This window comes from Elgaria multicarinata, chromosome 14 (assembly GCF_023053635.1).
Source record: "Elgaria multicarinata webbii isolate HBS135686 ecotype San Diego chromosome 14, rElgMul1.1.pri, whole genome shotgun sequence".
In the NCBI taxonomy this organism is placed as follows: domain Eukaryota; kingdom Metazoa; phylum Chordata; class Lepidosauria; order Squamata; family Anguidae; genus Elgaria; species Elgaria multicarinata.
Genome location: NC_086184.1, coordinates 17,871,797 through 17,897,302, shown reverse-complemented (window position 1 = coordinate 17,897,302; position 25,506 = coordinate 17,871,797). Strand labels below are relative to the sequence as shown.

Sequence of the window (25,506 nt, the reverse complement as noted above, 5' to 3'; positions counted from 1 at the left end):
AAAGGGGATTACGCAAAATCATGAAGTATAAAGCTACCAATGGCTATTAGTTCTGATGGCTATATGTTACCTCCAGTATTAGAGGCAGTAGGCGAATGTACACCAGTTGCTGGGGAACATGGGTGGGAGGGTGCTATTGCACTCATATCCTGCTTATGGGTCCCTGGTCGACAGCTGGTTGGCCACTGTGTGAACAGAATGCTGGACTAGATGGACCTTTGGTCTAATCCAGCAGGGCTCTTCTTATCTTTCCACATTCTTATGCTCTAGGAACAGCCCAAAAAATTCGGCATGGATTTGTCTTGCAAGATTTGATACTTTGGGCCTGTTCAGACAACATGTTAAGTCATGGTTAGGCCGCTAAACCTTTTGCAGCAAATGGTTAGCGAGCATGTTTAAACCATGGTTATGTAGCCACCATAGTTAGGAATGGTTCACATGATGCTGTAAGCCATAATGTTTAGCTCAAAATGCTTAACCACCATAGCTTAGCTTAGAACAGGGTCTTTGTGTAATTCTAGGTGACCCTAAATGCAGTTTATTCTGGCCACCATTTCTATGCTGTTGTCCAGGGTAAGCTTAGGGCACTAGCCAATCTCCTCCTCCTTGCTGAAAATCGTGATGTGAGTGAGGTGAAAGAGATGTGCCAGAAGTGGGACAATTTATGAACCAGGCTTGCTGCCAGACGAAGTGTTTATATTTTTCCAGAATGAATTCCCACCTGCATAAATCTCTAGCCCCATCTGGTGGTGAGACAGTCACATCGGAGCCTGAGCTACTGACTGCATCCTCTTTAGCTCATTTCGTTCATGATTCTGGGAGAAAGAGACCCTAAATGTGCCTCCTAGGAAGTATGTTGCTCCCCTAAACTCAGTAGGGACTTACTTTTGAGTAAATGTGCTCAGGTCAGGCTGTACTTTTGAACTACACAGAGCTCTTTGTAGATGTAGGTGTCTGAAAGAAACATTTTTAAATGGCATTATGGGTGCTCCCAGAGCAGGCTTTTTATCAGGCCATGACCTTGCTTCATTCACAGAGTCTTACAGGTGGTCCAGATGACGTCTTTCCCTTGTAACTCTCCCGTGTTTCCTTCCCGCCCGCTCCCTCGTCTGTCTTTTTCCATTCTGCAGAGAACCCATCAGATGGAATGGACTCAATGCAGACTCCAGGGCCATGTCTATACCACATGTCTATGCCATGTCTAAACCACACCGCTTTGCCTCCTGTTTTCCCCAAACCCCGCAGCGTCACTACTGTGAAGTGGTGGCAATAGAGTGACTCAGGAGGAAGCTGTTTTCAGCTGTTTCTTTTCCCCCAGTGGTAGGGGGAGGCTTCCCAGCCTGGCGCTCTCCAGAGGTGCATGACCACAACACCCATCATCCCTTGCATCATGGCCAACAGTCAGGAATGCTGGGAGGTGAAATCCTCTCTATTTGACCCTGGTTAGGCCTCATCTTGAGTATTGCATCTGGTTCTGGGCACCACACTTCAAGATGGATGCAGACAAGCTGGAGCGTGTTCAGAGGAGGGCAACCAGGATGATCAGGGGTCTGGAAACAAAGCCCTATGAAGAGAGACTGAAAGAACTGGGCATGTTTAGCCTGGAGAAGAGAAGATTGAGGGGAGACATGATAGCGCTCTTCAAATACTTGAAAGGTTGTCACACAGAGGAGGGCCAGGATCTCTTCTCGATCCTCCCAGAGTGCAGGACACGGAATAACGGGCTCAAGTTAAAGGAAGCCAGATTCCGGCAGGACATCAGGAAAAACTTCCTGACTGTTAGAGCAGTACGACAATGGAATCAGTTACCTAGGGAGGTTGTGGCCTCTCCCACCCTAGAGGCATTCAAGAGGCAGCTGGACAACCATCTGTCAGGGATGCTTTAAGGTGGATTCCTGCATTGAGCAGGGGGTTGGACTCGATGGCCTTATAGGCCCCTTCCAACTCTACTATTCTATGATTCTGTGATACTTTCTGCCCAACCCTGCGATAGAATACCAAAAGTGCATTGGCCATTAAACTAATTCCCTTTTGCCCAGAAGATGGCAGTGCTGCATGTGCTACTTCCTGTGCGCCTCTGCCTACTTCATTGTGCAGCGCACTTGAAGTGTTGTTGTTGTTCGCTTTTACTGTCAGACGAAAATTATATTCTCCTTTTACAACCTTTCTGCTAATATGGTTTGAAAAGCTCATGTTTCAGTGTGCTTGTATAAAACAAATAGCTAGTTGTTGTTTTTAACCACGGTAGTTTAATATAGATAGTTCAAAAATATGGTAAGTGGAATAGAAATCTATTAAATAAAACAAACATCAGGTCTGTATGGCCCCAACCCATCCTTTTCTTGGCGTTCACTTGAGCATACAACTTGTCTAATTTCCTTGAGCCAGCTGACGTTTCTCTGCTTGTGGAACACTTAGAGCCACGGTGATGTAGTTGTTAAGAGTGTCAGACAAGAAGCATTTTTACACCAGGCTTTTATCCCACACCTTTACTGAGGCTTCTGCTTCCCAATTCTTTGTGGGATTAAGATTGGTTCCTTTACACGTGCTCCCCCCTCCCCGCCCCCAGTGTGGGTGTTTTTCTGCCTTCCTATACATTTCATTATACAACCACTAGATGACATTGTGGTGCGGCAGAATTGTGCAGTTTACACAAGACTTATTCTGCCATTTATACCGGTTCCAGGTTTTTGTGGCTCTTGGGCGTGACTCGCTCCGTGGGCCCCTCTCTCGGTGAATCGATCTCCCTTCCATTGCCATCAGCTATCATTGCTCTTCATCCTTTTTCTCGTCATTGCTACCGCTTGCTTGCCAGCCAGTAAGCAAGTAGGCCACGGCATCTGCTGCTCCTCTTGACATCACCACTATTAGGCCAGACCAAGAGGAAGGTGAACAAGCAGGGTGCAGTAGTGAAGAAGTGAAGCAAACTCCAGGGGTCTCTTGTCAGTGGGGCCCTACTGGAACGTGGACCCTCAGCAGGTGCCTGAATAGGCCTACCCTTGACTCTGGCCCTGACGCCCACGGCAGCCCCTACCTGGCTGTTCATAGAATAGAATCATAGAATAGTAGAGTTGGAAGGGGACTACTCCTTTCGTCGCCAGCTGAAGACCTTTTTATTCTCTCAGTATTTTAACACTTAATTTTAACTTAAATTCAAATTTTACTGTTCTATTTTAATCTTATATCAATCTTGCTGCGTGGTTTTATCCTGGTTGTGCTTTTTATACTGTATTTTGTATTTGTGCTTTTAACATGTTCGTTGTTTTATTATGGTTTTAATTTTTGTGAATCGCCCAGAGAGCTTCGGCTATTGGGCGGTATAAAAATGTAATAAATAAATAAATAAATAAATAAATAAAAGACCATCGAGTCCAACCCCCTGCTCAGTGCAGGAATCCATCCTAAAGCATACCTGACAGATGGTTGTCCAGCTGCCTCTTGAAGGCCTCTTGAAGGCCCACAACCTCCCTAGGTCACTGGTTCCATTGTCGTACCGCTCCAACAGTCAGGAATTTTTTCCTGATGTTCAGCCGGAATCTGACCTCCTGTAACTTGAGCCCATTATCCCGTGTCCTGCACTCTGGGGTGATCGAGAAGTGATCCTGGCCCTCCTCTGTGTGACAACCTTTTAAGTATTTGAAGAGTGCTATCATGTTTCCCGTCAATCTTCTCTTCTCCAGGCTAAACATGCCCATTTCTTTCAGTCTCTCTTCATAGGGCTTTGTTTCTAGACCTCTGATCATTGTGGTTGCCCTCCTCTGAACACGCTCCAGCTTGTCTGCGTCCTTCTTGAATTGTGGAGCCCAGAACTGGACACAATACTCTAGATGAGGCCTAACCAGGGCCGAATAGAGAGGAACTAGTACCTCACGTGATTTGGAAGCTATACTTCTATTAATGCAGCCCAAAATAGCATTGGCCTTTCTTGCAGCCATATCGCACTGTTGGCTCATATTCAGCTTGTGATCTACAACAATTCCAAGATCCTTCTCGTTTGTAGTATTGCTGAGCCAAGTATCCCCCATCTTGTAACTGTGCCTTTGGTTTCTATTCCCTAAATGTAGAACTTGGCATTTATCATTGCTGCACAAAGAGCAAAAAGGCTGCTTGCTGAAATGCAAGGCTGCCCTGAGAGATGCCACCAGTAGCCTGGAAGCTACATTCAGCTTGGCAGTTGCCTATTTTGTTAATAGGCCTCTGTTTCTTCCAAGCCTTGTGGCAATGCATCCTTCCGGGGAGCAAGCACCAGCTAGAAGGGAAGGAGATCCACGCTGGGAAAGGACGGAGGCTCGGGCCGGTTGAAAACGGGGAGCAGGTGAGTAGCCGGGTCAGCTGGGATGGATGGTGATGCTATCTGCAGAGAGAGAGAGAACCACGTGTGCGTGTGCATTTGGATGTGGTGAGGGTGTAACCTGTGCCAGGAAAACGGATAACAGAGGCAGATGTGAGGGAGAAAATAACAGCAAGGCCATAAAAATCCGCAGCTGAGGTATTGGCCCACACAGACTCCGAGAGGCCCGGCCCAAAGCCATCCCCGTCGCAGGCAGGGAAATTCCGCGCTGGCTGTAAAACAGCACCCTCCCTCAGCTGGTGCTTCTCTTCAAGCCCACAGAAATAGCTGGACACCAGGAGAGGAGATGCCAGCAATACTCTCCCTGAAGGAGACGCAGAACTCTACCCAGACGGGGGTTGTCGGCTGGCATTTCCCAAGGTGCGAGCAGCGCCAGGCTAAAGGACAGCCGCTGGACCTGCATCTGGAAGCCCTGCATGGCAGAGCTGTGGAGACCTGCCCTTATAGACCGAGTCTTGGTTCATTTAGCCCAGCATTGTTTGCACCAGCTTTCCCCAACCTAGTGCTCTCCAGATGGATTGGACTGCAACTCCAAGTCCCATCATGCCAGGCTGTCAGCTGGGGATGACTGAAGTTGTAATCTAACCCAGCGAGAGGGCGCCAGGTTCTGGAAGGCTGGTTTGTGCAAACCAACAACGGCTCTATAGGGGGACTGGGAAAACTGGAGGGTTTGAACCAGGGAGTGTCTTCATGCAAAGCACGCCGCCTGCCACTTCTCTGCAGCCCTTCTCCACAGTGGCAGCATGCCTGACCCACATGCAGCTTCCCCCCATTTACCCAACAGTCATAGAGGGCCACTGAAGATGGGCCCAGGAGATGCCCTACCCTTGGTTCTAGCAGGGAGGCTGGGGGATTTGGGCCTTCATGGAAAGAGGAGGAGCCAGTGTGATGCAGAGAGACAGTGTGGCGTAGTGGCTAAAGTGTCGGACTGGGAGTCGGGAGATCCGGGTCCCCACTCGGCCATGGAAACCCACTGGGTGGCTCTCAGACCAACCCACCTCACAGGGTTGTTGTTGTGAGGATAAAATGGAGAGGATGAGGAGGAGTATGTATGCCGCCTTGGGTTCCTTAGAGGAAAAAAGGCGGGATATGATGATGATGATGATGATGATGCACTCAGATATATTTCTGGGCCTACAGCAGCTGAGATGCAACCCCAAGGATGTGGTTCCTCAGGTTGGCTGCAGAACATGGAAAACAGAAAGAGTTTATTGTAGGCGGGTTACATCTCAGTGCTACGTACAGAATTGCATTCCAGTATAGCGGGAATCCCGTAGGTTCCATTTTATATCAAGGAGCTCAGAGTCAAAAGCCTCTTTATCCAAGGCCAACCCAAGGCCCTGCTGTCTGAGGCGAAGGAAAAGTGGGCGCCCGCTCCCATTCCATGTACAGAATCTGTCGGGAGAGGCAGACAAATCGGTCGCCAACACTAAGGATGAGGCAACATCCTGAAGGCAGCAGGCTAGACAAAGGGCCACCGGGTAGGCTGCAAGGCCCACGGCTCTCTCCTCGGACACCTTGCTGCTGCGACTGCCTCACCCTAACGATAGGACTGGCCCTGTCCTAAGCCCAACCGAGAAGGTTTGGGTCTCCTTGAGAGCTGAAGAAGGTGCGCGTGCAGTTAGAGGTACGGTGCTTAAAAGGTACAGTCCTTGCAAAATGATTAGAAGTAGCACTTTATTTAATATACTGCTTTTCTTGTACAGCACAGAAGCAGTGAGATGGTGGCATAGGGCAGCCGTATCCAACCTAGAGCCCTCAAAATGTGTTGGGCTACAATTCCCATTATCCCTAGACAGTGTAGCCCACGTGGAGGCTGTAGTCCAACACATCCGGAGTGCTCCCAGCCAGGGAAGCCCACCACAGCTGCAAGTGGCGAGTGAATGAGGGCTATGAGCAATAGAGGCTGGCGGCTACGATGTGGGTGGGGCTGTGAATCCGCTCCGGGTTTCAGCCAGAACTCTAAAGGATCTACCAAAGGTACTGAACCCGATCCGCAAAAGGGGTTCTGCACCTTGGATAGCTCCTTCCGAATTCTGGCTGAAACCCAGAGCGGATTCACAGCCCCACCGACATCGGAGCCGCCAGCCTCTGCTGGCTACGCGATACTCTCGGAAGCCTGGGAACGGTGGGTCAGGGTCGCCATCTTGTTCCCCTGACAGAAGCTCGGTGCCTTTAACAGCAGCATGACAGGCAGACGTTCAAAACAAACAAAGCTTTCCCCGTGGTACAGAATACTCCCGTTATTAGCACTAGTGAGCAGAGCAGGGTGGGTGGGAGGCAGTGTGTGTGTGTGTGTGTGTGTGTGAAGCTACAGAAGCAGAGGGCAGCTGTGGGAAAGGGTGGTCCAGAGTGACGTTCAGGGAACGAAGACATCTGAGGTATAGAGCAGGGGTGGGCAAAAAGCAGGTCTCCAGATCATTCTTCTTCAGGACTTCCAACTCCCAGCAGTCCTGGCCATCGACCACGCTGGCAGAGGCTTCTGGGAACTGAAGTTCCCAACATCTGGGGATCTACCTTCCGCCCACCCCTGGCGTAGAGACCCTTGGTAGGTTTCGTAGGAGAGCGTCACAGACGTGCAACTGGGCTTGTGTAACATTGGGAAACCAACACAGGGCCTGGTCGGACGGCAGCCGCCTGGGGGCAGGCACCCCTTCCAGCTCCAACTCCAAGGCTGGGGGAGTAGGCCTGACGAAAGCCGAACCCCCATGCGGGAGGCGTGTCATTAGGGCGGCCCCTCCTCCAGACGGGCACGGGGTGGGTGGGGGGAGGGAGGGAGGGAGGGGGCAGCTGCTCCTATTTCTTCACTTTGGCGTCGTACGTGCCCGCGTGCTTGTAGGCCGACACGTAGCCGCTGGTGTCCACGATGTTCTCGCGCCCGCTCTTGCCTTTGCCCTTCCCGCTCTCGTCGAAGCGCTCCTTGTGAGAGCCCGTGTACTTGGTCGTGTCGGTGAGCCTCTCCACAGCACCCACGGACTTGGCTTTCTGCCAATTACAAAACCGAGGCAGGGGGTCAGAAGCAGCCTTTGTTCAACACGGCACCCGCCCCACCACCTTGGAAGGCTGTCACCCTTTGCTACCTGTGACAGCCTTCCCTAGCCTGGGGCCTCCAGATGGGCTGGACTGCAGCCATAGCAACTGAGGAAGCTGCCTTAGACGGAGTCCAGCCCAGTACTGTCGACACGGGCTGGCAGCAGCAGCTCTTCAGGGTTTCAGGTCGGTTTCTTTCCTCGCCCTACCTGGAGATGCCAGGGATCGAACCTGAGACCTTCTCCAGGCAAAGCAGGTGCTGCACCACTGAACTACGGCCCCATCGCATCTAATAGAGGCTGTGCCAGACTGAATCAAGCCACTGATGGGGCCAGATGAGTACTGCCTATCCACCAACTAGTAACAGCTATCCAGAATTAGGTTGCTAACCTAATCTACCTCACAGGGTTGTTGGGAGGATAAAATGGAGAGAAGCAGGATTATGTATCTCACCACGGGCTCCTGGAGAGAAAGGTGGGATATAAATCTAATACATATACAAATTGGGAAGAAGACAGGCAGACAGAGATTCTAAAGAAGCAAGCACAGTTGCACATACATGAGAAGTGAAGGAAGTGTGTGTATGTGTGTGTGTTGCTATTCCTATTCCCTGCAGACCTATGCAAAATGTGTATTGCACAAATCAGCGTGGCATCACACGCAGGAAATTTAGAAAGCAATGCAGGTGCCGCTTGCAGAATCTCCCTCGGTGAGCTTAGATTTGAACCCAGGACCACCACTATGAAAAGATCCAAACCCAGTCTAGCCCTTGCAGCATCACCCATCAATGCTGTGACTCTCCTTGGGGATCACATCCTTCTCGGCTTCCCAACCACACTTGCCCTGGTTCCGACACTCTTGTTTCCCACCCACCCCCACTCCCACCGGAGGACTGATTCCTATGCCCCTCCCAAGGGCGTTCTTTCTTTCCCCACAGACCCTCCCTCCCTCCCTCCAGCAGTGCCAGAAGCTACTCACAGTGACGCCCACGTTGGTGGGTTCTTTGCCTGCCACCAGCTGGCAGATGGATTCAAACGCTTCCTCCTTGCCTTTGTCCTTAAACCTCTTTGGGGCCAGCTCCTCCAAGGCCGTCTTGAACTCTGCGTAGTTTATGACTCTGGCCGTCTTTCCTCTGGAACGGAGTGGGCACAAGGGGTTCAGAGCCACCTCACAAGACACAGCTCCCTACAGGCCGGGCGACGTCTACGTTCACCCCTCAGCCCTCTGAAGCAACACAGAACACTTCTGCTCATCTTCTGCATGGCAACCCTTTCAGATATTTGACGTATTATTTTCTTCCCGATCCTTTGGAAGCGTGTGCGTATTAGCCTATGCAAAGTCTCGCCTTGTCAGTTTCGTAGAACATGACCTACTCCATTTTGGAACTTCCTTTGACAAACTGTAACGTACAAGGAAAGTGACAAGGCGAGACAGGAGAATCTGCCTTCTTGCAAAGCATTGTGGGGAAACCAATAACAAGAAGAAGAAATCTGTGGGGCTCAGAGAAACCAGATAATCAATAAATGGAATGGAAACTTTAAAAAACACCCGGGATTAAAAAAAAATGAAATGAAAGATGTAAGAAGGAAACTCTGTAATCAACCAAGTGTGGGGAGGGAACGGGGAGAGATATAGAATAAGTATTGATGTGTATAGTTTTATGTTTTATTTTTATTCTTGATTTTTGAGTTCAATGTATTTAATAAAATATTTTTAAAAAATAATAAAATTATGAACCCACTTGATTATTCTTGAGGCACCTAAAAAAATATTTTTAAGGTGGCAAACAAAGGAAGAGCTCTGAAAAAGGAGATCAATCCTTTTTCCTGGGAACGTTTCCTGCTATACTGCAGCCTTCTTCAACCTGGGGCGCTCCAGATGTGTTGGACTGCATGTGTTGGCGCTCCAGATGTGTTGGACTCCAGATGTGTTGGACTTTAGTCCAACACATCTGGAGCGCCCCAGGTTGAGGAAGGCTGTGCTATAGGGATGAAGAGACAAGACAGGCTGCCATGCAAAAGACACTGCAAGCCTGAGGGGAAAAGAGGCCGTGCCAAGTCACCGCACACCTGCTCGTCTGTCAGAAGTTCCGTGGGTTATTCAGTGAGCAACCAACCCATCGTAGCTTGTTCCCCAGGGTGGCTTAGTGTGACATGCGAACCGGCCCACTGACATCAGGGTAGTGGAGGGGAAACCCAGGGGTGCAGCTCTGGGACTTTTTTCAGAGCACGAGTGAATACATTGTCTGCCAGAACCCTAATGTAATTCATGGACCCTCTTTGCTCTGGCAAGCGAATGAGCTGATAATGAGGCTTCACAGTTGTTGGTGACAAATCAGCATATATATAATCAGACAATGGGGGAAATAATCAGAAGCTGAACGTTCCTTTCCTTGTCTTCCATGGGGCTCGCAGTCCGAATGCTAACACTTCTTTGCAAGGTTGTTTGCATTTTTAACTAAAAGTGAAAGGTTGCATTTCAGCTGGCTGAAGATATTTTTTGCTAAGTCTCAATGTGTGTTGTTGTTTTTTACAAGTGGTACCTATGGAACCTGCTCAAACTGGGAACCTTCTAAATGGAACCTTCTCAAACTGGGGAGAGGCAACGAGTGGGGTACCGCAGGGCTCAGTCCTGGGCCCAGTGCTTTTCAACATTTTTATTAATGATTTGGACGAGGAGGTGCAGGGAACGCTGATAAAATTTGCAGATGACACAAAATTGGGTGGGATAGCTAATACCCTGGAAGACAGAAACAAACTTCAAAGTGATCTTGATAGGCTGGAGTGCTGGGCTGAAAATAACAGGATGAAATTTAATAGGGATAAATGCCAAGTTCTACATTTAGGAAATAGAAACCAAAGGCACAGTTACAAGATGGGGGATACTTGGCTCAGCAATACTACAAAAGAGAAGGATCTTGGAATTGTTGTAGACTGCAAGCTGAATATGAGCCAACACTGTGATATGGCTGCAAGAAAGGCCAATGCTATTTTGGGCTGCATTAATAGAAGTATAGCTTCCAAATCACGTGAGGTACTGGTTCCTCTCTATTCGGCCCTGGTTAGGCCTCATCTAGAGTATTGCATCCAGTTCTGGGCTCCACAATTCAAGAAGGACGCAGACAAGCTGGAGCGAGTTCAGAGGAGGGCAACCAGGATGATCAGGGGTCTGGAAACAAAGCCCTATGAAGAGAGACTGAAAGAACTGGGCATGTTTAGCCTGGAGAAGAGAAGATTGAGGGGAGACATGATAGCACTCTTCAAATACTTAAAAGGTTGTCACACAGAGGAGGGCCAGGATCTCTTCTCGATCCTCCCAGAGTGCAGGACACGGAATAACGGGCTCAAGTTAAAGGAAGCCAGATTCCAGCTGGACATCAGGAAAAACTTCCTGACTGTTAGAGCAGTACAACAATGGGGTCAGTTACCTAGGGAGGTTGTGGGCTCTCCCACACTAGAGGCCTTCAAGAGGCAGCTGGACAAGCATCTGTCAGGGATGCTTTAGGGTGGATTCCTGCATTGAGCAGAGGGTTGGACTCGATGGCCTTGTAGGCCCCTTTCCAACTCTGCTATTCTATGATTCTATGCAGTCAAAGAAGTGATCACCACTGAGTTCAGTGGAACTTACTTCCAGGTAATTGTGCACCTGACTGCAGTCAGGCCCTGTAAACTTCATTGCGAGATTTTATTACTGGTTTGTTTTGGACAGCTGTGTTTTATGACGGAGTTTTTATAATGAGAGTGCTAGTTCCTTTGAGTACAAATAATATATAACATTAGTGCCCAATAGCCGAGGATATCTGGGAAGTTTACAATTAAAACCATAACATACAACAAGATTTAAAACTTTTAAATTTTTTAAAAAGATCATAAAAAAACGGAATAAGTTATAGTCCAGGGAAAGCTTGTCTGAAAAGATATGTTTTCAGGAGGTATTTAAAGAAGGCCTGATTAAAGAAGGCCTTTAAACATGTGATGCCGTGTTTAAAGGATGTTACATGTTCTGCCTCCTGAACCGCACAAGGGAAGGAATTCCAGAGGGGGAGTGCTATGGTGACCATATGAAAAGGAGGACTTGGCTCTTGCATCTTTAACAGTTGTATTGGAAGGGGAATTTCTGCAGGTGTCATTTGTATATATGGAGAACCTGGTGGAATTTCCTCTCCGATACAACAGTTAAAGCTGCAGGTGCCCTGCCCTCTTTTAAATCTGGTCACTCTAGTAGAGTTCCTGCAGCTTTAACTGTTGTGATGAAGAGGGAATTTCACCAGGTTCTCCATATATACAAATGACACCTTCTGAACTTTCCTTTTCTAGGCAACTGTTAAAGATACAGGAGCCCTGTCCTCCTTTTCATATGGTCACCCTAGTGAGTGCTGCTACAGAGAATACATATATATATATATATATATATATATATATATATATTGCTGGGAGTGTGACTGGATTTTTTCGCTCCTGCAGTTTAAAATGCACCATTATACCACTGGCCCATGAGCAAACACCAAGTGCATTTCCTAAACCCCTGGCTAAATATCTGGGATTTGGGCTTGGATTTTAGAGGGCCTGATCCCTGGGAAGATTTAAACCTCAGTTTCTCCCTTTTACACAAATTAACTTCTAGCTGCTGCTGTTGCTGCTGCAACCAAAGTGCTTTTCCTTACAAGAGAATTGCGCTAGCAAGTAATCGGTCTAGCCATGTTTTCTGCCAGCACCAAATAGCAGCTGACATTGAGCAGATAGAAAGGACAAACAAAAGTGTTCCTGCCAATATTGCTGAATCAAACCGGGACGGCACCATTGAGCAACATGCTCCAACTCCCCAGAAACACAGATGTGATACACAGCTGTGCCAAATTAAAACTGGCATGGAGCCAAGGGAACTGTGTGTGTGTGTGTGTGTGTGTGTGTGTGTGTGTGTGTGTGTGTGTGCGTGTGCTTATTTTGAAACTGGTATTTGGTGCAGAAACATAAGCCTCATTTCTGTGGGATGGATTGTTTTCCAGTGTGCCTGCATCTGGGCAAAAGACAAAGTGTATTCTGAATATGTGCAGAGTTTCTATCTCACCTTTGATGTGGGTTTTCTAGGGGGGGGATTAAGTGTTTGATTGGGGGAAGTGTGCTTAGTGAAATGAAGTGCGCTTAGTGTGATTTACAGTAAAATGTTATATTCAAAACAAATTCAAAACTTTACTTGGCAGTTTTTTTTATCAAGTGAAATACTTGTAAATATTTTAAGACTTGATAACTTAATAGCATACCCTTCCCTTACAACGTTATTTAGATTTTAAGGAGGGAAATAAAGGCACTGAAAACTTTTAACATATTTGTTCCAGCATGAAGGAATCTGTGTCTCAAGATTTCCACCTTTTAAAAGTTAATCACAAGTTTGACTTTAGAGCTAACTGTTATAGAAACCATTCCAGTTTTCCAATTTGTATTGAAGTCACTCACAACATTACTAATTAATTTTATAAAAAACAACGCATTTCTAAAAATGGAGCAGGGGAATCCATCCCACATCACTGCACACCATATTGGCTGGGTCCCCACAACACGCTAACCCACACTAAGTGCTTAAAAGTGGGTTATTGTTGAACCGTGGGTTTGTGTTGTGTCTGAACCCAAGTCGTTTTCTGCAGTGTGTCTTCTTAACCACCTAAACAACCCAACAACAAACCATGGGTTCAAATAGTGGCTTGTTTGAGAAAAATAAGCCACACTGCACAGTTCACAAGTTCCCCTGTGGAAAATGTCCTGGTTCAGACAACACGACAACACACAATAACAAACAACCCATGGTTCAACAACAACCTACACTCAGCCACTGAGTGTGGGGGTTAGTGTGTTGTGTGAACTCAGCCACTGACTCACTACACCTAAGGCATATGGGATCTAAAGGTCTCTAGCTTTAAATGGCAAGTCACCATTCATGGTGAATGGGGATATGCATATACCTTTAAATTTCAACCATGTAGGAAACTGGTTTATACCAAGCCTAGTATTGTCTATATTGTCCCGGTTTGCATGTCACCGCAGCAACCTGTGGGTTATTCAACCCACAATTCAAAGGGATGCATGCCGATTGCAAGCCGATTGCAGTTTCTGTAAACTACCTCCTATCAGCCTGATCGGAGGTTGTGAGCATGACATGCAAACCCAAACCAATGTGTTACTTAGGGGCTAAACAATCCAACAACAAACCATGAATTAACCTGTGATCTGCTGCCATTACATGCGAACCTGTAGTTTTAATTTTTGTGAACCGCCCAGAGAGCTTTGACTATTCGGCAGTATAGAAATGAAACAAAATGAAATAAAATAAATAAAACTAGCCCAGCGGGATTCAAGGGTTTCAGTGAGGGGTCTCACCTGGCCCTCCCTGGGAGATGCTGGCAATTGAATCTGGGCTCTTTTGCATGCAAGGTTGCCATACCAAGGAAGTGCCTGAGTCAGTTCTCAGGCACTCTATGGCGCTGCTCCACTGAGCAATCAGCCTTTGGGCATTTCCCACTTTCGATGTCTATGTATATTGTGGCAGAACCAAATAATTTGAATGCACTATTTGCCAGTTAACACGTTTTAATTCTTCAATAGTCTGGAAATTGTGGTGGCCACGTTGGGTGAGGTGGCCTGGTTTGTGGACAACACCAAATTATTTGAGATGGTCCAAACAGAAAGGAGATTGCAAAGAACCGAGGGAATGTGGCATTAAAATGGCAGCACGGGTTCAGTGCAAGCAAGTGCAAAGTAATGCACAATGTAACTAACTTCACAAATACACTGATGGGGTCTCAGCTGGTGGTAACAGACCAGGAATGTTTTGGTACAGAGCTCTATGGAAATGTCAACCCAGGCTGCTTTTTTTTTTTAAGGCAAATTCCATGCTGGGGATCCTTAGGAAAGGAACTGAAAATAAAACCGTTAATATCGTAATGACTTTATGTAACCTAGGATGTCACCACATTTGGACTATTGTGTAATGTTCTGGTCGCAGCACCTCAAAAGGGCATTGCTGAGTTGGAAAAGGTGGAGAAAAGCGTGCCCCAGATAATCAAGGGGCCGGAGCAACGTCTACGAGGAAAGGTTGCAACTTTCAGAGCTCTTTAGCTTGGGGGGAAAAGGAGGCTAAAGGGAGACACGACAGCCGTGTACAAAATTAGGCACGGTGTGGAGAATGCGGAAAGGGAGACATTTTTCTCCCTCTCCCATCATACTAGAATCCAATGGGGGTCATCCCATGAAGCTGACTGGTGGGAGATTCAGGACAGATAAAAGGAAGGACTTCTTCACACAGCGCATAGTTTAAACTATGGAAATTACTACCACAAAACATAGTGCTAGCCTAAAGAGGTCTGATCTGGCTCTTTTTATGTCCTGGTGCTCTTATGCCCACCTTTGGCTATTTTAAGGGTGGGTATTTCTTTTGTACCCAAGCTCAAAATGGGAAGCATCAGGGCTGTGGTCCAGACTTATCCAGGGACTTGGGTTCCTCCTAAAGCTTCCCCTTTTCATAAATGAAATGTTGGCACAAAGCAAGAGGAGTTGGAAATGGGACGGGAAGAGGCACTTACTTCACCTTGCTGAAGACAATGTCGACGTCTGTGCTGGTGACCCCTTTGCCATCAATGACTTTGCAGTCCTTGCAAAGCTTGGACCAGTTCTTCCCATTCATTTCTTGCCCTGTAGCTTTGGTATCTCCGTAGATGGCGAACTTCCGGAAGCTCTCCTCCAACGACGCCACATCTGTGCTCTCGGCCATGATGCTCTGTAAACACAGGGGCGTCTGCTCAGATCCGGGCCACAGGCATTACAGGTGCCCTTGTGTGGGTGCAGAACTCTTTCCGCCCGGGGCGAATCCCCCTTCGGAGAAGCTCTTGGAAATGCGGGCAGTCCTTCCTGTGGTGGGCAGGGCTAAAGGGTCTGGGGCCTAAAATACTAGTGTATTGTAGCTTAATGCTCTTTCTGCCATTAACTAAGCCTTAGAGCAGAGCTTTCCAAACTGTGTGTCGCGACACGTCAGTGTGTCAGCTGCAGTGTGTAGGTGTGTCACGCAAACGTAACGAGAAACCTCTGAGTCTATGTGAAATAAGCAAGACCAACTTGCATGCATTTTTACGCAGCAAAGGTGCCAATTAGTATGGTGCACTCGTATATTCCCCTTCCGTCATATCCGTGTATGCACACCACGGTCGAGGGAATAATACAGGTACTGCGCATGCGCAGTATGCATAATCGGGTCGAAACGGCTGATTCCACGTCACTTCCGGTGAAGCGACACATTCAAGAAATTCCATGGGTCCAGTTTTTTGATAGAACACCGTCTCAACCGCCGCTTGATCACAGCTCGACAAAATTGGTTCAATTTGAAAAGTCTTGGAAATGTATGTTATGATCTTGCAAATCATATATTTTAAAAAATATAAATGAAAGGTTTTCATGAGATATGTTGTGTCCCCGTACATTTCGTTATTACAATTTGTGTATGTGTCCGTATCTCTTATAAGGGGTTAGTTTAACCTTCAGTTCGCTAGTAAAACTGAATTACTGTGTCGCGAAATGATGCATGTCTAAAAAGTGTGTCACCAACATGATAAGTTTGGAAAGCTCTGCCTTAGAGCATCTCTACATTGGGGGTGGGGGTGTTCCATAAAGTTCAATGAAACAGTGCCATCTAGAGGCTGCATTATATCCCACAATAATTTTAAATAGTGATGATCTCTGCTCTTTTTAAAAGCAAGATTACATGGGGAAGGCATGGGAGATGTCCTGGAGGTTGACAGCGTCATGTAAATGACCCGTAAACTTCCTTGACTGGCCAATCATGAGTGTGCAATAAATCACTCATGTAGAGAAGCTCTTAGGAGAGGTGTTTCAACAGTTTAGAATGGGGGGAAACTGCATGAAAGATGGGAAGGGGGAAAGAAAGGGGACGTAGCCATCTGGGGCAAAGTTGAGACCCAGGAAGGCCAGATTTGCCTTCTGTCTTGGAATACACACTTTCTAAAGCCCATGTGGTTGTTACCTTTTTCTCCCACTCCCTCAATGCAGTGCTACTTGCTATGTGGATCTTTTACATCCCATGGAGAAAAGGGGCACAAGCCTATGCATAATTATAGACAGAAAAAGGTCCTACAAATCCCATGCTGGCTGGGCAATGATGTGAATTGTAGGACTTTTTTCTGTCTAAACATGCACAGGGTGATACCGTGAGTCACTCAACCCTCTGTTTGTTTAAATCCAAAGGTCAGCATAGAAGTCAGACAACTAGACTCTACTACTGAACGTGATTACCGATCAGAGTCTTAAGGTGAATCTTTCCTTAAATAGATAGTCTTAAATAGCTGGAACTAGTGAGAGGGTTCTGTTGAGTTCAGAGGGACCGGGAACTGCATGCAAACTAAACTGAACAAATGCAGAGTCTGATACTCTGATTTCTTCCTTTTATAAGCCACAAGCAGGCTCCTATTCTTCCTTCCAGGCTATTATTATTATTATTATTATTATTATTATTATTATTATTATTATTGGTGTACAGTATTGTCCTGAGTTGAATGAACTCCGCCTTCCCCATCCTGACGCCCTCCAACTGTTTTGGACTCCCATCAGCCCCAGCCAGCATGATCTGGGATGATGGGAGTGGTAGTCCCATCAAGACTAGTCCAGCCTGGGTCTAGCCTTTGTTCCATCCATGGCATTCTGAATGGATCAAGGAATGGATCTGCCACAAACATTACCCCAGGTTCAGAACCAGTTTCATGTCACTTTCAGGCTCTCTGACATATTAACAGCCTCCAGGCACGTGTTCTGGCACTGATGTGGAGACTCTCTGTGTAACTATGAAAGATCCAGGTGGCAACTGGTGCTACATCTATCAGCCACGGTGTACAAAAGCCCCAGGTGTGTGGAGATGGGAAAGACCTTTGCACCAGCCTCCGTTGGGGGTCAGCAAGATGTAGGTCTTTATTTATTTATTTTATTTATAATATTTATATGCCGCTCCCCATTCAAAATTTTGGAGTGGTGTACAAGATAAAATAAAAACAAAATAACACAGCTTAAAATAGATTTTTAAAAGAAGCAAAATGAAAAGTGAACCATGAACCGTGGCTGGTCATTAAGGAACAATGACTTTTTCAGGAGGCACTGAAAATAATACAAAGTTGGTGCCTGGATCTTAGAGAATCATAGAGTTGGTGGGTATGAAAGGAGGAGGAAGAGGAGGTGGAGAAGAAGAAGAAGAAGAAGAAGGAGGAGGAGGAGGAGGAGGAGGAGGAGGAGGAGGAGGAGGAGAAGAAGAAGAAGAAGAAGAAGAAGAAGAAGAAGAAGAAGAAGAAGAAGAAGAAGAAGAAGAAGAAGAAGAAGAAGAAGAAGAAGAAGAATCCACACAGTCATATAGATCTAACCCCTCTCAGCCCAGTTCCCCAGAGTGGAGAACGCTGTTTATCTTCTCTGCATGGACATGCCTATGAATAGGTGGGTTATCTTAACACTCTTTCCTGGAATCCTCTCTTTCTCTAGATCCCTTTGTGTTAGGCTAACAAGCGTCACGCCTGTGAGAAAGATCACGGATCCTACTCTGTTCAGAGGCCACAACACAAATACAAGGGAGCCAACAAACATTCCTAGATACCATGGAGATGCTAGATGCTAAGCTAGATGAGTAACATTTACAAGCTTGTTCTAAAAACTGGACACACACACCTTGCTTCACTTGATAGATAAAAGAGACAGACCCGGATTTAAACAAACAGCTCAAGCTCCATCAAACCTAACTTGGCTTTCAGGGAATGGGGGAGGATTTAGAAGCCAGTGTGATGTGGCAGTTAGAGGGTCGTTTTAGGGCCAGGAAGATCCAAGGTCAAGTCTCCCTCAACCATGAAACTCACTGTGGGTGACTTTGGGCCAGTCACTATCTCTCAACCTAGCCTACCTCACAGGACTGTTGTGTTTTGGGGTGGCTGGAAAATCTACCTCTCAGGATTGTTGTGGTGGGGGTGAACCTCATACACTGCCTTCAGCTTCTTGAAGAAAGGGTGGAGTTAAAATAAGGTGGGAGGTACAGTCCCTTAATACAAGGGACTGTATCTTCCATGGAAAGTTCCAGAAGGCTGGTCAACTCATGAGGTGCATCAGCGTTGGTTTCTCCAACATTCATCAGTGTTAGGTGGACAAACGTCACACATTCTTACAAAGCCCTGCTTCACTCTGGATAAATGCCGACACCAGTTGGTGTGCCTGTGTGTGCCTGGAGATGTTTCCTATCTGAAGCCAATTCCCTGCAAGATTTTAGCAGGGCCTTTGGTCGTCCAATCCTTCCCTCAAGAAAAGCTCTCCATGTCTCATGGACGTTTGCCCTTAGTTACCCCTTTCCTTTGGCTCTCAGCCAGGATCCACCCATGCCCGGGGCAACCTGTTCGGTCACCAGCCAGCCTGGACGGGTTGCCAGGTCTAAGACCATAGTTACAGCCTGACATTAAACAAAAACAGGCGTGTGGGCTTGGCTGCTGGGGCGGCCACAGTTTGTGTTGCCTGGCGACAGTTGCTATGGGCGGGCTGTGCTACTTGGACGCTGTTGCCGTGGGGAAGATGGTGTGAATTAGCGTGTGTACTTAACTCCACACAAACAGACAGACACACACCACACACATGTGTACGAACTTTCCTCCCTGCTCAAAACTTTCCTGAAAATGAGCAAGGAGAGTTCAGGGATCACAGCTCAGGAGAAGGCTCAAAGCCATGCATGCAGCCACGGAATTGCGCCAGTGCGCACATTCTGTGCACACACACCTATATGCACGGAAATATATGCCACAGGTGCATGAATGCACAACTGTAAACAGAGGGGCCGAGATAGGGAATACTCAAGCCGCTGGACATGAACGTACAAAAAGACTCGTTCTTTTGTAGAGCCATGAGCCTTGACACAGAATTACCTGTGCAGACAAACACACGCGTGTGTGTGTGTGTGCACCAGTAATTAATTTCAAGCAACAGAAGCGCAGTGGCATAAGCTTGCCCAAGATCTGCGGCCCTCATTATTCAAAAGCCTCTTCCATAATTCCATATGTGGAGGTGAGCTAAGGTTATTCTCTAGTGGCAGAAGAGCACTCTGTGCATGCACAGAGGCACTGCCCTATTACTTCATATGTTCTAAGGTTCAGGCTTGGCACTGAAACTAGTTCCTAGTCATATTGGCTCACATTAAGTCATGACATGTATATAAATAGTCCTATGGGTGCATTCAGATGCTGACTTTTCAATTTAGTACAAACATGTGCTTTACCCCCGAGTATGGCCCAAGTGATACATGCAGTACAGCCAACAACATCTTTTCTAGAAATTAAAAAGTATACTTTGCCACACATTTGCGTCCCAGTGTTCATTCAAAGGCCTCAGAACAACATAGAAGGGTTTCATTTTATTCTCACAACAGCCCTGTGGGATAGGCTAAGCAAATGGATACCGACTGGCCCAAGAACAGCTGCGTGGAGATTCGAACCTGGGTCTCCCCAGACCCAGTCCAACAACACAACCTTCCCCAGTCTGGTACCCTCCAGATATGCTGGACTGCAGCTCCTGTCATCCCAACCAGCAGGGCCATGTTGGCTTGGAATGATGGGACTTGCAGTCCAACCCATCTGGAGGGCACCAAGCTGAGGAAGGTGACTCTAAGCCCATCTCTACACTCCATCTCCTCTCCCCCACTTCTCAAGGATGTTGTGCCTGCACACATATTTATAAGGCTGAGGTTGTATTTTTAACCATTTTGTGTACCCTGCAGCATAGAAATACCATGAATAAATACTAAATAAAAGAATTCATGCACAAAACCTGGATGTCACCTTTCCAAAGAGGTGCTTTTGACAGCAAACACAAATGATGGACACAAAGAAGGTACAATTTTTTATTTTATTTTTTAAAAAGGTCATTGAACCTCCCCTAAAATGCAAACAAACAGCCCAAAGCATCTGGAGGGCACTCAGTTGGGGGAATGCTAATTTAGGGACACACGCTTTATCTGAAGCTTGCCGTCTGAGAGCACCCTTTTACCCCATAGTTGTGGGTTTTTCTTTTGCATTTCAGGGACACTCACCTGCCCATCAAATTTGACATGTTTACTGTGGGCGAACCCACTGTAGTCACAGCAAACATGACTGACATGTAAACTATGGAGTAGCCAGGTAGAGGAGCTGCAGCACTTAATCCTCATCTTTATTTAAAACATTTCTTCTATTCTGTCTTTGACCAGTTGCCCCAAGTTATTGGCTCAAGCATCGCTCAAGGTATGTAGTGAACCTTTCACTGGGTTGCCTAACCAGCCTAGTTATGGCTCACGGTTGGCTGGGGGTGTCTCTCCAAAACTCCTGGATACATAAACAAATACAGACGCACAACCTGTGCTGGCAACGTGACACCCTGGTTCAATTCAGATGCCACACCAAAACCGAGCATAAAGCACGGTTTGCACATCCGCTTGGAACAATGCTTTGTGTTTCTAGCCAATCCCAGTTCCTGATGGCCCTTTTGAGCCTTTGATGGGACTCTGGGGTTTGTTAACTTTTAACAATTTAAGGCTTGCAGCAGCTTCCCCCCCTCCCAACCCTGTGACAAACGCAGTCGAAGCAGGCAGGGTGGAAGGATTTTCTTTGGCAATCCAGACCATCAACACAACCACTCCAGCCGAAGAAATACTACTACTAGACACATTTCATGAAATCGTGCCATTTTTCAGCTCTGAGCCTAAGGTATTCCTTATTTCTGCCCTATATGGCCTATGGTTCTGCAATCTCTTAGAATAATGGAATATCCCCCCAAAAAAACCTTGAAATAAGGTGTATGCTTAGATAATATTTAGTCAGTTTTAAGAAGGAAATTGACAAATTAGAGTGTGGTGTGGAGAACAGCGATCTTCAAATATCTGAAAAGCTATCACACTGAAGACAGAGCAGACACGTTCCCTGCTGCTCCAAAGTGGGATACTATAACCAATGGGTGGAAATTGCAGAACAGATTTTGGTTGAACATTTAGAAGTAACTTCCTTATGGTAAGAGCTGTCTGACAATGGAGCAGTCTACCAGCAGAGGCCAACTGTATTTGCATTGTGCATGCAGATCCAGCTTTGAATAGGAGGGTTTGGCTAGATGGTCTTTAAAATCCCTTCCAACTCTAACATTATTATATGTCGCTATGATTAATTCGTAATCTAGGCCACAGTCTTATGCATGTCTAGACAGAAATACATCCTACAGCTCCCAGCATGACCTAGCCAGCTAGGAGCACCTTTTTATCATATCAGGATGTTTTTAAATTGATCAATTAGAGGCGCAACCCTACGCATGTTTAGACAGAAACAAGTCCTGCTGGCTAGGGCATGCTGGGAGTTGTAGGACTTATTTCTGTCCAAACATGTATTGGATTACGCCCCTAACTGATCGATTTAAAAATACCCTGATATGATAAAAAGGTGCCCCTAATTAACGACACAGTGTATTATTTTTAATCTGTATGTTTGTTTACTAAAAGTACTTATTAAAAAAACCTGCAGATGTCAAAAGCTATATCTTAAAAGAAAAGAGATTCTTTCATTGCCGTTTCTGCAATTAGGTTGGCTGCAAGACATGAACGCAGCGTGCTTTTTCTCTTTACAGGGATTGGTTTTTCCCACATGCCAATGTACGCGGATTTACGCTGCCACTGTATGCACAGGAACTCGGAAGTAAAGCGCAGTGATTTCAACGGGGCTTTCCCCGTAGTAAGCGTTCACGGGCGTGCAACTAATCTTCAATCAAGTGGTAGTCCTAATATTTACCATTCAGCTCTGCCTTTTCTCCAAGCTGAGCTCAGTTGTGAGAAGCCAACGTGGGAGAAAGAATATCACCAGGCCAGAACAATGTCAGTGACGCTCAGAGGAGAGCGTCTTGCTGACCTAATTCCTGACAGCGTGTATAATTCAGACACACACAAGAAGGGAGAAGGGCGTTTTCACGCATGGCACTGAACGCATCTTTTTATACTTTCTCTTGCGCTGTTGGGGTATGCTTATGAATACCGGCAATGCAGAACAAAACAAACAAACCAAAAAGAGAGCCACTTTTAGGACTTCCGGAAGTTGCCTTATATCAAAGACTGCTTGTTCATATAGAGCTGCATTGTCTGTTCCAGGGATGCCTTTAAGCTGATTTATTTATTTGTTTCATTTCTACACCGTCCAATAGCCAAAGCTCTCTGACCGGCTCATGAGATCCATTTTATTTTTCACTAGAACTTGCAGTCCACCAAGCGAAGCCAGGTGCAAAATAGTGCTACTAAGGACCACGAACGAATGGAATTGAGGACCAAGGTGCTCTCAGCCCAGGAATTCGTTTTCAGGACCAGATCTTTGGCTCATACATGCATCCTTTCACACCCAAATCTACTCCTGCTTCCCCACAAGCCTTCTTGGGTTTGGCAGCCTAAATTTAAGAGAGGGGAAAGGCTTTTTGTTTTTCGCTATTGTCGCACCATGCAGAGTCAGAAATCCTGGCTGAACCACTGCAAATTACCCAGAAATCCACCAGTAAATCCCAATCCACCTTCTGCCTGGCTGGTCTACTCTGATTGCCAGCGGGTCTCAGGGGTTCTTCTTGCACATCAACTAGGATGTGATCCTTTAAACTGGAGATGCTAGGGCTCAGACCTCTGACTTCCTGCATGCATGCCTTGTGAATCTTAGGAAGGTTTTAAATTGAATAGGCATTCTAGTCCAGGAATGGCTGAAGGCAAGCTTTGAACCATCCCTGGACCACTGGCCAGTTCCCAATGGGCCATCCATCAAACAGCTGTTGGTTTGCTGCAATTCTCATGTAGATGGATGGGCTAAAGTGTGTCTCTAGTCTGATCCTACAAGGCGCTTCTAGTGTTCATAAGCAAGCGCGCGTTGAAGAGTCCCTAACACCAATTAGTGATGCTTCAAAGGTTAAAGGCACAATCCTAGGCATATTTAGATAGCAAAAAAAGTCCTACAACTCCCAGCATTCCCAAGGCATCCTGGGAATTGTAGGACTCCCCCCCCCCCGCCTAAACACGCACAGGATCGTGCCCTAAGAGATTGCACATTGTAAATGTACTAAATGCATTGGTTGATAGGGTGGGAAGGTTTCGAAGAAAAGAAGTGGGGAAATAGAAAAAGTCCAGGTGAAGTCAACCCACAGGGTTCTAGAGTCACTGCAGACATTTTCAAATGTTTACAGGCAATGCAAAAAGTAATTTCAGGCATCAAGTGCAAAGCAAAGCAAAGCAAATAAACAGAAAACCCCTCTAAAGCTGTAGTTCTATACCAAATGGAGAATCCCAGGAGTTGCTGGATTTTTTTCTTTCTTTCTAAGCATGCATAGGAGTGTGTGTGAGATATATACCAGCCTTTCGAACATACTTATAGGGAACTAGAGATTCTCATCGGTGTTCGTTAACTGTGAGCATGAAAAAGGAGGGGGGAGGAGGAGTTATTCCGAATTAGTTAGACTGGAGCAAAACGATGTCCTCATTTTCTGCACACTACAACAATAAATAACAAGAAGTAGGGGAGATCCTCCCAGCGCCCCAACGGTAACTATTACGCCTCGACAACCTCAATCCTCCGCACCAGGTTTACTCGGAAGTAAGCCCCGACGACTTCACTGGGATTTAAGAACATAAGAAGGGCCACGCTGGATCAGACCAAGGGTCCATCTCCGCCAGCATTCTGGCTGACACAGGGGGGCCACCAGCTGCCCACGAGAAACCCACAAGCAGGACAGGAATGCAGCAGCATGCGCTTCCCAGCAGTACCCGTAGATCGCCACCTTTAATCACGAACGAGCCGACATCCAAGAAGAGCGTCGGTGGAACAGACGGGGCGGGATGGGCAAGCACGCCTAGTGGTTGCAGGAAAGGGATTTTATTTATTTATTTATTTATTTTGCTGCTGCTGCTGCGAGCGTGGGGATGGAGAGACGGCGCTCCTGCAAGCCTCCGGCTGCAAGCCTGCAGAGTTGGACCCCACCGGCCCCGTCACCCTGCCTTACCTTACCCCGGCTCCCAGTCCTGCTACCCCGCACCGCGCGGGCCTTACCCTGCTCGCCTCGCTCCAACCACCACGCTGCGCCTCCTCGCAACCCCCGCTGGCTCTCGGTGCGCGCTGCGGCCGTCGGGGCGAGGCTGTTGATTCTGGTCTCCATGGAGACCTCCGGGACACAGCGGGGGGAGAGGAGAGGGAGGGAGGGAAGAGCGGGCGGGGACTGGAGCCCGGGGGGGCGGGGGGCAGAGGGAGCGCCCAGGCGCCTCCCTCCCTCCCTCCCGCGGGGCTGGACGACGCATCCACACGCGCGCGCACCCAGGCCGCGCTGCAAAATCTCGGGCCCGAAGCCAAACGGGCCATTAGGGCGAGGGCCGGCCGCGGTGACGCCGGAGACCTATTGCTGGCTCCGGAACATTCGCGTGGAGGAGATGGATGGCGGCGTCGCAGGTTGCGGGGAGAACCAGCAAGGCGTCGGGTGGGGTTCGCTCCTGGACCTGCCTTTCCCTTCTTGCAGGGCGGGGGGGAAGGAGAAAGGGAGGGGGAGCCCTCTCTCAGCATATATATATATGCATTCCCTATTCCCCCCCCCCTCCAAAGCTACGCCATCGTTTGGTCTGAGCTCCGGGACCCATTTTGCAATCTGTGCTGTATAATAAAAAATAATGTGTATAATAATAATAATAATAATAATAATAATAATAATAATAATAATAATAATAATAATAATAATAGATCCGCGCCAACATGCAGAAAGCAGTCATACAAACAGGCGCAATAGTCAGTCAATTCCTGAAGCAGTAAAAGACAGCGAAGTCATGAAACGCCACCGCGAGTGAGAAAAAATATCATCATCAACAACATCATCATCTGTGTGTATAATCTCTCCCCCCGCCCCCCCCCCCCAAGCTTCCCTGCATCCATTTACATGCTTAGGAATCATATATTCACCACCAGGTTTTATAAACAACACTGGTGGTGGTGGATCCCTGGAGTTTTTCCTTTCGTTTTCAATATGCCAGGAAGAAAAGATGCTCACCTTCCTTTCCCGGTGTTGTCTGCTGCGACTGGGCGTGGCTGTCCTCCTCCT

General features: G+C 47.2%; 1 protein-coding gene across 2 annotated transcripts; it reads right to left on the bottom strand.

Annotated features, from left to right (window-relative positions):
• Positions 1 to 6,011: 6,011 nt before the first annotated feature.
• TPPP3 (tubulin polymerization promoting protein family member 3) lies at positions 6,012 to 25,506 on the bottom strand. Of its 2 annotated transcripts, none has more exons than XM_063141011.1 (4): positions 25,456 to 25,506; positions 14,955 to 15,148; positions 8,360 to 8,513; positions 6,012 to 7,336 (listed from the first exon to the last, which is right to left on the bottom strand). In XM_063141011.1, the coding sequence occupies exons 2-4, from the start codon at positions 15,140 to 15,142 to the stop codon at positions 7,148 to 7,150; spliced, it is 531 nt and encodes a 176-aa protein (XP_062997081.1). In that variant the 5' UTR covers positions 15,143 to 15,148; positions 25,456 to 25,506; the 3' UTR covers positions 6,012 to 7,147. The 2 variants fall into 2 exon arrangements, with proteins under 2 accessions (XP_062997081.1, XP_062997080.1); XM_063141010.1 differs by lacking the exon at positions 25,456 to 25,506 and adding an exon at positions 24,474 to 24,583.